We start from the raw sequence: 12,157 nt of genomic DNA, 5'->3' as shown, positions 1-12,157 counted from the left end.
TATGCACAGAATTATTCACTAAAGTCTCCGCGGGGTGAATTAAATATTTAATCCAGGCTGAGCATAAGCATGCTGCATGTATTAGTGTAATGTATCACCATGCATTGAGATATACCACCTGCAGTGCGTGGAGGCGAACGGTAGGAGGCGACGGCGTTCGGCGCTTTCACTGTCACAGAGCGTCTGTGAAACTTCGGAGGTGTTTTCCACGCTGTTTGTTGAAACGCAGTGGGCAAATAACAGCAACAGCTGCTCGCAAGAAAAAGGAGAAATAAATATTTCTCTGGTTCCGGTTTGGTTTCAGAGACACCTGTGGAAAACCAGCGAGGTATTTCCTCTGAACTGCAGAAGAGGAACTGGTGTTTGAGACCCAGTAACGGGGTGTGAAAACCCTGATTTAGACGGGCTACTTAAAACTGTGTAAAACAAGCAAAACCGCGAGAGGTGCTTGGGGAAGAAAAGGTTTTAAAAAGTGACAGAAGTCCGTGTCTGTCGAGCCTGTTACCCGGGGAGGGCGGGGTCAGGGTCGGCTGGGCGGGCGGTGCCTCCTCTCGCCCATGCCCCCTCTTGCCCTCCGCTCGCTGCGGGGAGAGAAGCGTGAACTTGAACGCTGCCTTCACTGCGCACTGCGAGTCCGGGCAGAGGCCACACGCCACAGTCTCATCAGCTCGTCCCCGCGGCTCGGGCTTCGGACGGTAACTCGGAGCAGGAGAAGCCGGACGGGGTCCGGTTCGGTTTGGGACCCAGAAAGGTGCCAGACGCTCGACGCGATGTCCAGGCGCAAACTTGGAAGCAGACCGCAGCACCTGAGTGCGATTCAAGGTAAGCCCGGAGGGAGAGCAGCGGTAGCGGACGGATGTGATGTTCTCGAGGTGAAACGAAAACAAAAATCGAAGTCCCTGCTTCTTTTTTTTTTCTTTTTTTTATTGGGCTTATCGGCAGTTTTGCGCGCGTGGTGTGTGGATGCGCCCTGGCACCGGTTATCGCACATTAAATGATGGACTTTTCCCCCCTCCTCACCTCAGAGACTTAAAACTATATTGGTGTTTATACCGATCTGAAGCCAAAGCTGATATTTAATCCCCATGTGCAGCCTAACAGGCAAATATTTAAATAAGAGCTCCTAATGTTGGCGTTGTGTTTGTCCTGATGTGCATTGTTGGTGCAGCAGTTTCCACAGAAGAAGGACCGGTTTACTGGCACGCTGCTGTCAGAGGCTACAGGTCCGAACACGATGATTAATATTTCCAGGTTTGAAGATGATCAAGTTTCTCGCTCGGTCTCTGTCTACTTTTGAGAAGACATCACCTGCTGAAAGCCCCTCCAATAAAAGAGAGAGACTAGTCCTACTTCAAACCACGCAGGAGTTTCCTTTCTTTTCTTTTAATTAAATGATAGATTTAAATAAAACGTGTTGAATGAGGGTGGTAATTTAATCCCGATCAGATTAATCAAACATTAAAGCTGATTGAAGGAAATTGAGAAAAAAACCCCAAAAACGTGATAACTGAAAGGAAATGGGGACAGAAACTTAAATACCATTTGTTTTTTACAGTTCTCTACTGGAGACCAGTCGTGCATGTCTGTTGTGACCACAGGCCTTGACTCAACCCTGCGTGTGTTGTGTGTTGTGTGTGTGTGTGTGTGTGTGTGTGTGTGTGTGTGTGTGTGTGTGTGTGTGTGTGTGTGAGAGAGTGTGTAACCGCGCCTTGCAAGTCTGCACAAACAGCGCAGGCCTGAAACAGGAAAGGTGACATTTTTGAGTAACAACTGGCGAGATCCGACTTCAGACTGTACTGTCTGTACCTGTCCTGTGTGCTAGCCAGCTCAGCCTGGGCAGGTGGATCCAGTCCAGTCATCAAGGTGTGCCCACGCTGTGTTGAGCAATACACCGCTGACCCCCCTCCTCTCTCCCTCCTTCTCCTCGTCTCCAAAGAGCTCTGTCTGGTCTGAGCTGTGGGACTAAATGAAGAAATACCCAGAGTTTACAGATGGCTCTTCAGAGGTTTGGGTCTGACTTGTTTGCCACTGCCTGCAAACTGCACTTGCATTTCAAAGTGCTAACCACATAAGATTTGTGAGAGTTGAAGTTGAATCAGATGAGCTGTCCTGTACATGTTTGCGAACTCAAAAAAAAAAAAAAAAGAAAAACACAAGGGCCGCAGCTCTTATCTTAAACACCTTCTGCCACTTTTTTCTTTTATTGCAATCCACTTCCTGTTGAGAAACTCTCGCTGCCTGTGGCTGGTAGGGCAACATTTTATTTTGAGTGAAAGGTGAAAGGCTTTGCCTTCGCCGCTTTTTTAATTCACTGCTCCGGCTTGTCAGCACTCAGTCAGTGGCGGTCCTGTTAACAGGAGGTTGAAGTTTCTGCTGAGATGGACAGATGGGGCTCCTCTCTCGCTCGCTCTCTCTGCAGCCTGCAGCCTCAGCGAGCAGATCTGTTTTGCGTTGGTTAAAGGAAGTGGTCAGTATTGGCTGAGCAGATTGGCCTCGTTGCTTGAGAGTTTACAACTGAAACTAGCACTTTCAATCACCACGCCTGCTTGTTGTTCCATTGAGGTCAACTGTACATTGTAAGTAGGCTAATTTATGAGAGCGAGGTCAGAAACTTGTCAGCAAGTCCAAACGAACGAAGTGCTCTCTGATTATATCAACCACCCAGCTGCTTTTGACGCAAAATACAGATACATCTTCCTTTCTCTCTCTTTGTATAGATGTGTATATATAGGCAACACGTTTACAGACTCTAGGGGCATAAATTGGTCATGTGTATGGAACATAAAAATAAATGCACATTAAAGAAACGCTTCAGAGTACGCTTGTTGCTGTGGATGTTTTATAGACACTTTAAGCTCCCTGCACTTGATAAGAAAGAGGAATTGCACAGTTACACACACTTGCATGGGAAAAAAAAAGTGAGTGAAATGCTCTCAGGAAGCAGACACTGATTCATATTTAACCCCAAAGATCTTCATTTAACTCTCCGACAAGAAAACGAGACAACCTGAGAAGCCGTGAATCTTTTACATGTGGCTTCTTGTTTTAATTGATCTCTCTCTCTCTCTTTGTCTGTCTGTTATCTCCTGCCTCAGATGCCACCGATATGCCTGATGACACCGGCTCATCAGGCGACCATCACCCACCCCTTCCTCCCCCTCTTCCCCCAAATCTTCCTCCTCCGCAGGTCCGGGCTCCTGACCAGGGTCGCGACCTTCTAACCTGCGGCCAGTGCTGTCAGGCATTCCCCCTCGCCCACATCCTGGCCTTCATTCAGCACAAACAGGGTGGCTGCACCTCCCGAAATCTCGCCTCCAACGCTGCGCCACCCTCGCCCGCCGGCCGAGCGCGGCAGCATGTCGCCAGTGCCGAGCTGGGCCCCGGCTTCATCGAGCTCAGGAGAGGGGCAGCCAGGGAGCCAGTCTGGGGGGAGGAACCCAGCGTGAAGGTGAAGGCGGAGCACAGCAAAGCAGGTGAGCGCTTGGAAGAGGCAGAAGATGATGGCAGGTTGCTAATTAGTGACTCTGGGTTTTTTTTGTTGTTTTTTTGTTTTTTGTTTTTTTTTTTTCTTTCTTCTTTTTGTTCTTTCAACCGCCGCCTCTTCATTTAACAACCGTTCCTCCTCCCTCCCGAGTCCAGCTCATTAACTAGCCGTTGCCATTAGCAGACCTGCGTGAGTTAGTGACGCGCGGGCTAATTGTGTGGAAAGGATAGGCGTCAGGAACATTCGGAGGGCACTCAGGGTCCCCGAGGGCTCCACGCTGAGCACCTGAGCTCCTTCGCATCTCCCTGACTGTCAGTCTCTGAGGTGGAGTGGCCAGGTAAACATGTTTCTCCCTCCCTGTCATCCCCTGCACCCTGGACCTCAGGGACTTAATTCACATCTCCAAACCCCCCACCACCCACCCCCCCCAAAAAACACGAACACACACACACACAGGAGCACGTCTCAGGATTCAGTGTTTCCAGAGGGCGGCTGAAAGGCTGCTGTGTTAAACGGTCAGAGGATGCGAGGGAGGCAGATCGTGCTGGTTTCCTCGCTGTCATGACACTCTAACCGAGGACATTGCATCATGTGCGGCTCCTCTGCCATCTCCCGCTGTTCTGCCCCAGGCCGAGCCACCTGAGCTCCAGGGAATCTCCCTCTTCCTCCTCCTGCTTTTTCTTCATCTCCCTCGTCTCTCTCCCTCGTCTTCTCCTGTATTTCCAGAGTCCTAACCCATCCCTCTCCTCTTCTTTCAATGGCACCAATTTTCTCTCCTCCTGCCTTCCTTCCTGCTTTCCCTGCTGCTGACTAAATGATTTTGATCTCCTTTTAGGGTGGAGCCCATTAAACTCAATCAGAAATTCTTTATTTTCTTTTATAATTTAACTGAGATCCTTTTTGAAGAAGGGCTCTTCGTGTCCAGGTTTAAAAAAAACAACCAAAAAAAAACAAAACGTGAAGGCCACGTTGTAGCTCTCGAAAACGGACAGAGCGTCTCGCTGCAGACTCGTGTTAGGTGTGAGTGCCCCCTTTGCACATTTTGAAACTCTCTCTGCCACAAGTTAGCAGTTCCTTCCTTTGTGTAACGCTCAAGGGACGGCTGCACGCACCATTTCCGTTTGTCCACAACCCCTCTTGTTTTGTTTCTTCTGTTTCAGTGTGCTCACCTCTCTTGCTCTGCCTCTCACTCTGAGGCACAGAAACACACCGGTTTAGTAATTTGGTGGCCTGCAGGATTGTACAACAAACCTAACACGTGCATGAGGCGGAAGTGGAGAGCACGACAACATGTGAATAATGCAAAAGAAGAAAAGTTTAGATGACTTTTTTTTTTTTTTTTTTTTTTTTTTTTATTAAATTCAAAAATCTAGGTTGCTGCTTGTTTGGATAAAAAAAAAAGTTTGAGCTGAAATGTGCAGAGTGTGGCTTTAATTGGGCGTCCGACTGCCCCTGAAAAGTTCTAGTTGATGTCTTGGTTTTACTCGAGCGGCGAGCTGTTTTTCTTTCTTTTTTTTTTTATTTGTGGTAGAGAAATTGAGCATCTGACAAGATGACTGAAAGCGAAAGAGCAGTTATCCCACAACAGACAGGTCCTCCATTTATTTTCCTGCATTCAAGAGCGGAGGGAAGGGGGTAGAGCGGGATGGATTACTGAAGAGCCGCGTGCATCTGTCTCATTCCTTTTTATTTATTCTCCTTGTTTGTTTTTTTTTCCTCCTCATCACCCACCCCCTCCCACCAACACACACACCATTTCTTCCCCCCCCATCTTCAACACACTTTCGCTTTGCCCTCTTTCAATTTCTCGCACCCCCCTCTCCTCTCTCCTCTTCCTCTCTTTTCTCCTCCCTCTGCCTCCCGAGGGAAAAGAGATTCTGCCTGCTGCTCGTTAGTGCTCCCAGCCAATCTGCATTTTTAATTAGTAGTTATTGCTTCTGCTTAATATTCAAGTGCTACCCCGGGCCAAATGGGAATCCTTACAAAAAAAAAAAAAAAAAGAGCGAGGAGTGAGCGGGGAGAGAGAGAGCGAAGGAAAGAGAAACCGGCTGGGTATTGTGTTTCACTCCAGGACCCCAAGACAAAAGCCCCCCCCCCCCCCCCCCCTCAGGGAAAGATTTGGAGGGTACTGGGGGGCGGCGGGGTGAGGAGAGCCGGAGTTGGAGGATGGGTCTCAGCTCCAATCCGAAGGGGTGACATATTTTTGTGGCATCTCTCAGCCCCCCGTACTACATTATAATCTTTTTATCTCATTTTCTTTTTATCTCCTGAGCCCTGACCTACCTATCTCCCTCTCCTTCTTCTTCTTTCTTTTTTTTCCTGCTCCAGCTCCTCACCCTATTTTTAAAAGAAGTATCACAACTTCTCCTGGGTTTCTCCTCAGGCTAGGTTAAAGGACTTGAACACCGCAGCTCCTGTCGTCTCCAGACAGAGGGGAGGGCGAAGGCGGGGGGGAGAAACAGTTGCTCTCTTTTTCATCTTCACCCCCTCCAGTAAAATACAGAAGGATTTGACTTGAGGAAACATGAAAGAGGCTTATACCAGAGTCGGCTTTGAACCTCTCCAAAAAAAGAGAAAAAGTGGAGAAAAAAAAAATAGGGTTTTTTTTTCCCCTCAATTTGGGAATATTCTCTCCAATTTTGATTTATGCAGAAAGGCCTCATTTGTCAAGCAGGCTGAGTCAGAGCCTGATTTACATAAAGCGTTCGTTTTCTGCGTTCTGCTAATTAGCAATTTGCAGCTTAATTGGAGAGTGGCTCTCGGTGAGGAGACAAAGCTATCCACATATAAAAATATCTCCAGATGTACTCTGTGACACAGCTCGCCTCTCTGTTGGACTTCCAGTTTCCGGATCCTGAATACTCTTTCTTCAGGTCGCACTTTTCCCTCCCTCAGTTCTTCCTTTCCTTAGTTGGGCCTTAGGTCTTCTCATCAACTTTAATGCATTTAAACTGCAGCAGTCTGTCTGTACTACTCTTCTTATAGAGTCTTATAGTGTTCAGTTTCATTGCTTCAAAGCATCTTTAAAAGCAGCCAGGACATTAAAACCAATGACAAGTTAAAGCTTTACTGGGAAAAGAAAACTTGAGACCTGGTACTCGTATGGGCGTCAATTTCACATCTAAAGGAGGCTCAGGAGGTAGAGCAGGTCATCTACTAATCGGAAAGTTGGTAGTTTGATCCCTGCCTGCTCCAGTCTTCATGCCCTGGGGAAGATACTGAACCCAGAGTTGTTCCTAATCCGTTCATCAGAGTTGGATGTTGGACAGAAAGCACTGCTTGAATGAATGAATGAGAAATGCATAAAGTGTTTTGAGTGCACAATTAGAGTAGAAAAGCACTATATAACAACTGGTCCATTTATCATTTACTTAAAAGCACTCCCTGATGGCAGCAGCCTCTCCCTCCCACACACACAGCTTTATAATTGTTCAGGAGCACAACATCCTCAGTCCGATCAAGTATCCCTAGGACATGCCAGAACAAGCCCAATCCACCCCAAGCCACAACCCACAGGGTGCAGAAAGACCACCTGCTCATGCTAAGTGGGTCACATGATATTAGGCGGGTGGTTTTCATGTTGTGGCTAGTGGCTAGCCATAGCCTATCATGCAAAAAGATCCCCGGTTTGATCCCGGGAGGAGACACAAATCTCTTCTGTATTGTGTCACAAAGTGTAAAAAAAAAAAATCTGTTGTATCAAACATGCAGAGCTACCCGCTGACGAGACCTTCGTGTGAAAAAAGGAGCGGCCGAAAGTAGCTTTGGTTTTAATGTTGTGGCTGATCAGTGGCTTTTTATGTTTAACCCTCTGAGGTCTGAGTCCTCTTCCGTGATGACCCTAACCCTCTGAACATGTTATCTTTCTCTCTTTTAAAAAAGTTGCTCTGCATAAGTCCAGTACCACAAAGTCTTTGAAACTTTGTTTTTCCAGCTGTCAAAATTAGTTTTTAAAAAAAATGTTTTTACTTATTTAAAGCAGCAACCAGCAATGAGCTGGTAAACAATCAGAAACTAAAGATAAAGATATATATCATTGAGAAGGTGGTGGAGACCAAAAGTAGAGCTCAAAGGACAGATACACATGTGCAGGATACGCACGTATCCGAAATGTCGTTCCCCACACGTGAGTGTGCACCTGGAATAAAATATAATAAATACATTTTTAACCAAGAACAGAGAGCTGTAAGAAAATGAGATACAGATATGGAAGTAAATAAGGTTTTAAGTGTAAATATGAAAGCCAAAGTGCAATTATTGATGCCTGTGTATAAATTTATGGGGTGTAAACAAAGATCCTTATTGCATTATTGCAGAGAAGGTGTCTGTGTATCTGCTGGATGTGTGAAGTGTTTGTGGACACTAAAGCAGTGGTTTTCAAACTGACCTTGGATCCATTTCTGCTGTTAATGATTGACCTGACTGATTTGAATGATTGATCTTTTAAGTTTGAGAACTGCCTCTTCAGGTGGCTGCATGTTTCTGCTGTCCCTCAGTAGGTGCTGGATATTTTTAGCTGTACTCTTAGTTGACGTCCTTTATCAAAACCACTAACTCACTTCTGTTTGGTCTTTGTTTGCAGTGAAAGAGGAGCCCCCGTATTTCATCTGCCAGCAGTGTGAGGCCGTCTTTCAGTCCGCATGGTTGCTCTTGCAGCACGCTCAGCACATGCACTCTTTCAGCATCTACCAGGATGATGAGGGCGACGCTGCAGTCATGGAAGGTGGAAGAAGTAGAGATCTTAAAGACCACAAAACTGCTGCAGCCATTTTGGACCCACGCCACCTGACCCAAGCTCTCGCTTCAGCCTTCCAACCCTCCGTCCCACGTCTTGTCCGTTCCCGTCAGTCCCACGGCCCCCTCTCCTCCTCGTCACCCGCCTCCTCCTCTTCCTCCTCCAGGAACATGCAGACTCTGAACTTTTCCGTGCGGCTCAGGGAGCTTGCCGAAGTGAATAACAACACAACAAGTGGCTCCCCCGGAGGCCTGGTGCTGTCGCCCTCCTCTTCTCCCCCGGCAGCTTCTCCCTTTCCTCAGACAGGCGCCCTCCAGGCCGACTTCCACTGTGAGCTGTGTGACCAGAACTTCCAGTCACTCCGCGCCCTCTCCGCCCACCGACGGACTCACGCCTGCGAGCGGCCTTATCACTGTGGGGTGTGCGGCCAGGCGTTCGCCCAGAGTGGCCAGCTGGCTCGTCACATAAGGAGTCATCACCGGGAGGCCGGAGGTGGAGGAAGTGGATATGAGTCTGTGGAGATGGTCGAGGAGGAAGGAGGGAGGCAGGGGCCGAGAGGGAGGCTTCAGATTCAGCCAGCGGGAATCACGGGGAAGGGAGATCTGATGGCCCACGTCCCCTCCGAGCTGGACTTGACCTTCCCCAAACACCCATCCTTAGCTTCAGGTCTAGTGCTGCTGCCCTCCCAGCTCAGACCACCAGAGAGGGAGCTGCTGAGGCTCTACCAAACCACCAGAGAGGGAGGTGAGGAGGAGACAGAGGTGCATGCGGAGGCTCCACACACCTCGCCCTGCGCCAGCCCCTCTGAAGGCTCGCTGGAGAGCGGAGAGACGGGCGGCAGCGGCGAGAGCGGCATCGCCAGCGGAAACTGCACTCCAAAACGTCCCGAGGTGGGCGACAAGGTGCGAGGTGTGGGAGAGTGGGAGAACGAAAGAACGAAAGAGATCATCGAGAAGGAGTGGAGCTCGGCCAAAGTCAGCGAGGCAGTGCAAGAGTGGCAGAGGGACAATGAGCGGAGGACCGTGACGGGAAGCGTGAGCACAGCAGGCAGCGGTGGCGCATCTGCTGGAGCGCCGGGGAAGAAGAAGAAGGACGAGGCCTGCGAGTTCTGCGGCAAACAGTTCAGGAACAGCAGCAACCTGACCGTGCACCGCCGCAGCCACACCGGCGAGCGGCCCTACCGCTGCGGCCTGTGCAACTACGCCTGCGCACAGAGCTCAAAGCTGACTCGCCACATGAAGACCCACGGAGCCCAGGGCGCAAAGGCGTCCTTCTTGTGCCAGCTGTGCGCGGTGCCCTTCACCGTCTACGCAACTCTGGAGAAACACCTGAAGAAGGTTCACGGCCTGAGTCACGCCAGCGTCGGAGCGTATGCGCAGGCCAGTGCCGCAGATACTCTGGCTGCGATAAAAGCAGGGGAAAAAGCAGCAGCGGTGGTGAAAATGGAGGAGGACGAAGCCGGTTTGGATCAGACAGAGATGGAGAACAGAATGCAGAGTAGCATGTCCAGCACCATGGAGGTGGAGGAAAGGCAAAGCCAAGAGTACATGGAGAGCAGGAGTCCAGCCATAGCGAACGACCTCCCACCTGAGAGCAGCGTGGAGGCCCCTTTAGCTTTGACTCCTGCACCCTGAGAGTCTCTCAAGTAAAAACAACAAAAAAAGCATCGTATAGAACTTAACCCGCCATTAAATAAAACAAAAAGAAACTGAGTTAAAGTGCAGTTTAAAAAAGCTGCAGGTGTGTGTGTGTGTGTGTGTGTGTGTGTGTGTGTCTGTGTATAGAAAGCAGCTCCTTCTCGCCGCCCCCAGAAGACGTTGTTCACGATTATGTGCGCAGCTGCCAGTTGAAACTAAGTGCCTACAGTTCTTTTAGACCACAGAGAAAAACAAGGCCATGACATTCAGCAGGGAGATTACCATAGCTCTCGAACAGGAAGTGAACTGCCACAGTCCACACCGACACAGGAAACTGATCACCATGTTGCAGTGCAGGATGCAAAAGACATGTGATTTATGTCTCTGGTGACCCGCTGGACAGGTGGAGATCTTAACTGCCACGCGGTGCAGAAAACGGTTTATGTTGAATTTAAAAAGAAAAGGGAAAAAGCCTGACAATAGAGCAACTTTAATATATTTTCAGATGGAGAGAGGTCATATTGTGCTGCCTAGCCAATGCTGGTTTTCTTATGAGAAGACCTTTTAAAGGCTAAAGCGGTTTGAACAGACACAGACGGGGGAAATGAATCCAAACACTGCCCGCCTGCAGTTTCTCAGACTCCTCTTTTTAAAGGCGCTTGCTTGTCACAACACTTGTCACTTAACGTAATGTTTACAAGGCTCACGGGGGCCTAAAGCAAGGTTGTGCTCCTGACAGTGTGTGTGTGGATGACTATCTGTCCTGTTTTTGTTTGTTTGGGGTTTTTTTTTTAATATAAATATAAATGTGAAATTAAGAGAATTTAAAGTCTACCAATGTTTTCCTTTCATTTTTTTCTATGCATTTAAAAAAAAAAATGAAAAAAACAGCAATTTTACCTACATGTGAAACGGGTGTGTATTATTTTTGCTGTTGTGATGGTAATGTGTGTCTTCATTGTTTACATCTGTAAATTACTGGACTGGTTGAAGCTCGTGCATGCTTTGCAGTCATTTGAATTTCTTTTCTCGCTTTCCTGTGTCTCAGTTCTTCCTAATTTATGGACGCTGCATGTTTCATCCAGGTTTGGAGCGCTTGCACGAGGGAGTTGTGTGTACGTTTTTTGGGGTTTTTTTTGTTTGTATGTGTACATATCGCAGACTCGGCTTGAAGCCTCCATCCTGGGATCGGGGCAGAGCCGTCAGGCAGATTGCCCCCACCCTTTTTTCCCCTCTCTTGACTACTGTGATGACTTTATCTCATGTCTGCTGCATTCAGGTCAAAATAAACTGTCGTCTTTGAAAAGTGGATTATGAAAGAGTGCAGTGTAACTGTTCAGGGATTTATTTTTATGTGTGTATATATACATATATATATATATATACTGACTTTATTGCTATTGCTTGCTGTTAATATTATCTCCCTACATTGTTTGCTTTTTTTTCTAGGTTATCGTGAAGCTTTTGCCGCTCCTGCTGTCTTTGTAAACTTGATGCCATTTTGTAATTGACCTTGTCACAAGGAGCCTCAATAAAGTGTTGAGGTGAAATATTTTACATTTTCGAGATTTTCTTCCCTCCTCGTCTGTCTTTCTGTTCTCTTCGTTCATTTCTCTTTTTTTTCCCATGAATATTTTGTTTCCTGTTCTGGGACAACAAAGCTTCTGAAACTATTTTTAAGTGTCTTTTCTCACCAGGATGTTGTCTTAGTCAGTGCGGGTCGTTCCTCTGAGGACCACAGTCGGCGCTGAGTTATTAATTTTTAATGTGAGTGTTTGGATAAGGGACCCTCAGTCCTTGTTTACATCCTTGTGATGTTACTCGCTTTGTCTGGAAACACTGTAATGTAATTCTGCCAGTTAGGAGGGGGAGCGCACTAGTTACCGTGTGTGTGTGTTTGAGTTGGTGTCAGTCACTCCACAGATTGTGCGATGGGTGCAGCGAGCTGTGATGGGACACGGGTGGCCAGGGTTTCTCAGGATACAAAATTGGAGAGGGAGGCGGGTGCCGGGTGGCAGTTTGGTTATTGTTTGTGGGCATGTTAGGAGGCAGAGCAGGATGGGTGGGGAGTGTCAAGGGGTTGGGATAATTGCTGACTCCATTTTAAGGGCATAAAAACCTCTGCACCAGCATCTCTGGCCTTAACCCCACCACCCCCACCCCCACTAATGAAAATGAAGTTCTATGATCCCTCTAGCTCATTAACAGCAGGTCTTTTAATGAGCTTTCAACAAGGTGGGGGGCTGGGAAGATGAAGAGGAGGAGTGGGGCTTGATTTGGGAGGGAGGGGGGTTATTGCAC

General features: G+C 48.0%; 1 protein-coding gene across 1 annotated transcript; it reads left to right on the top strand.

Annotated features, from left to right (window-relative positions):
* The first annotated feature begins 193 nt into the window (after positions 1-193).
* znf296 (zinc finger protein 296) lies at positions 194-11,413 on the top strand. The gene is made up of 3 exons (XM_031743991.2): positions 194-822; positions 3,096-3,473; positions 8,067-11,413. The coding sequence occupies exons 1-3, from the start codon at positions 558-560 to the stop codon at positions 9,851-9,853; spliced, it is 2,430 nt and encodes an 809-aa protein (XP_031599851.2). The 5' UTR covers positions 194-557; the 3' UTR covers positions 9,854-11,413.
* The last annotated feature ends 744 nt before the right edge of the window (positions 11,414-12,157 follow it).

The sequence above is a fragment of the Oreochromis aureus genome, linkage group 14 (genome assembly GCF_013358895.1).
Source record: "Oreochromis aureus strain Israel breed Guangdong linkage group 14, ZZ_aureus, whole genome shotgun sequence".
Taxonomy (NCBI): domain Eukaryota; kingdom Metazoa; phylum Chordata; class Actinopteri; order Cichliformes; family Cichlidae; genus Oreochromis; species Oreochromis aureus.
Note: the sequence above shows the minus strand (reverse complement) of the source record. Positions and strands in the feature narration are given on the sequence as shown.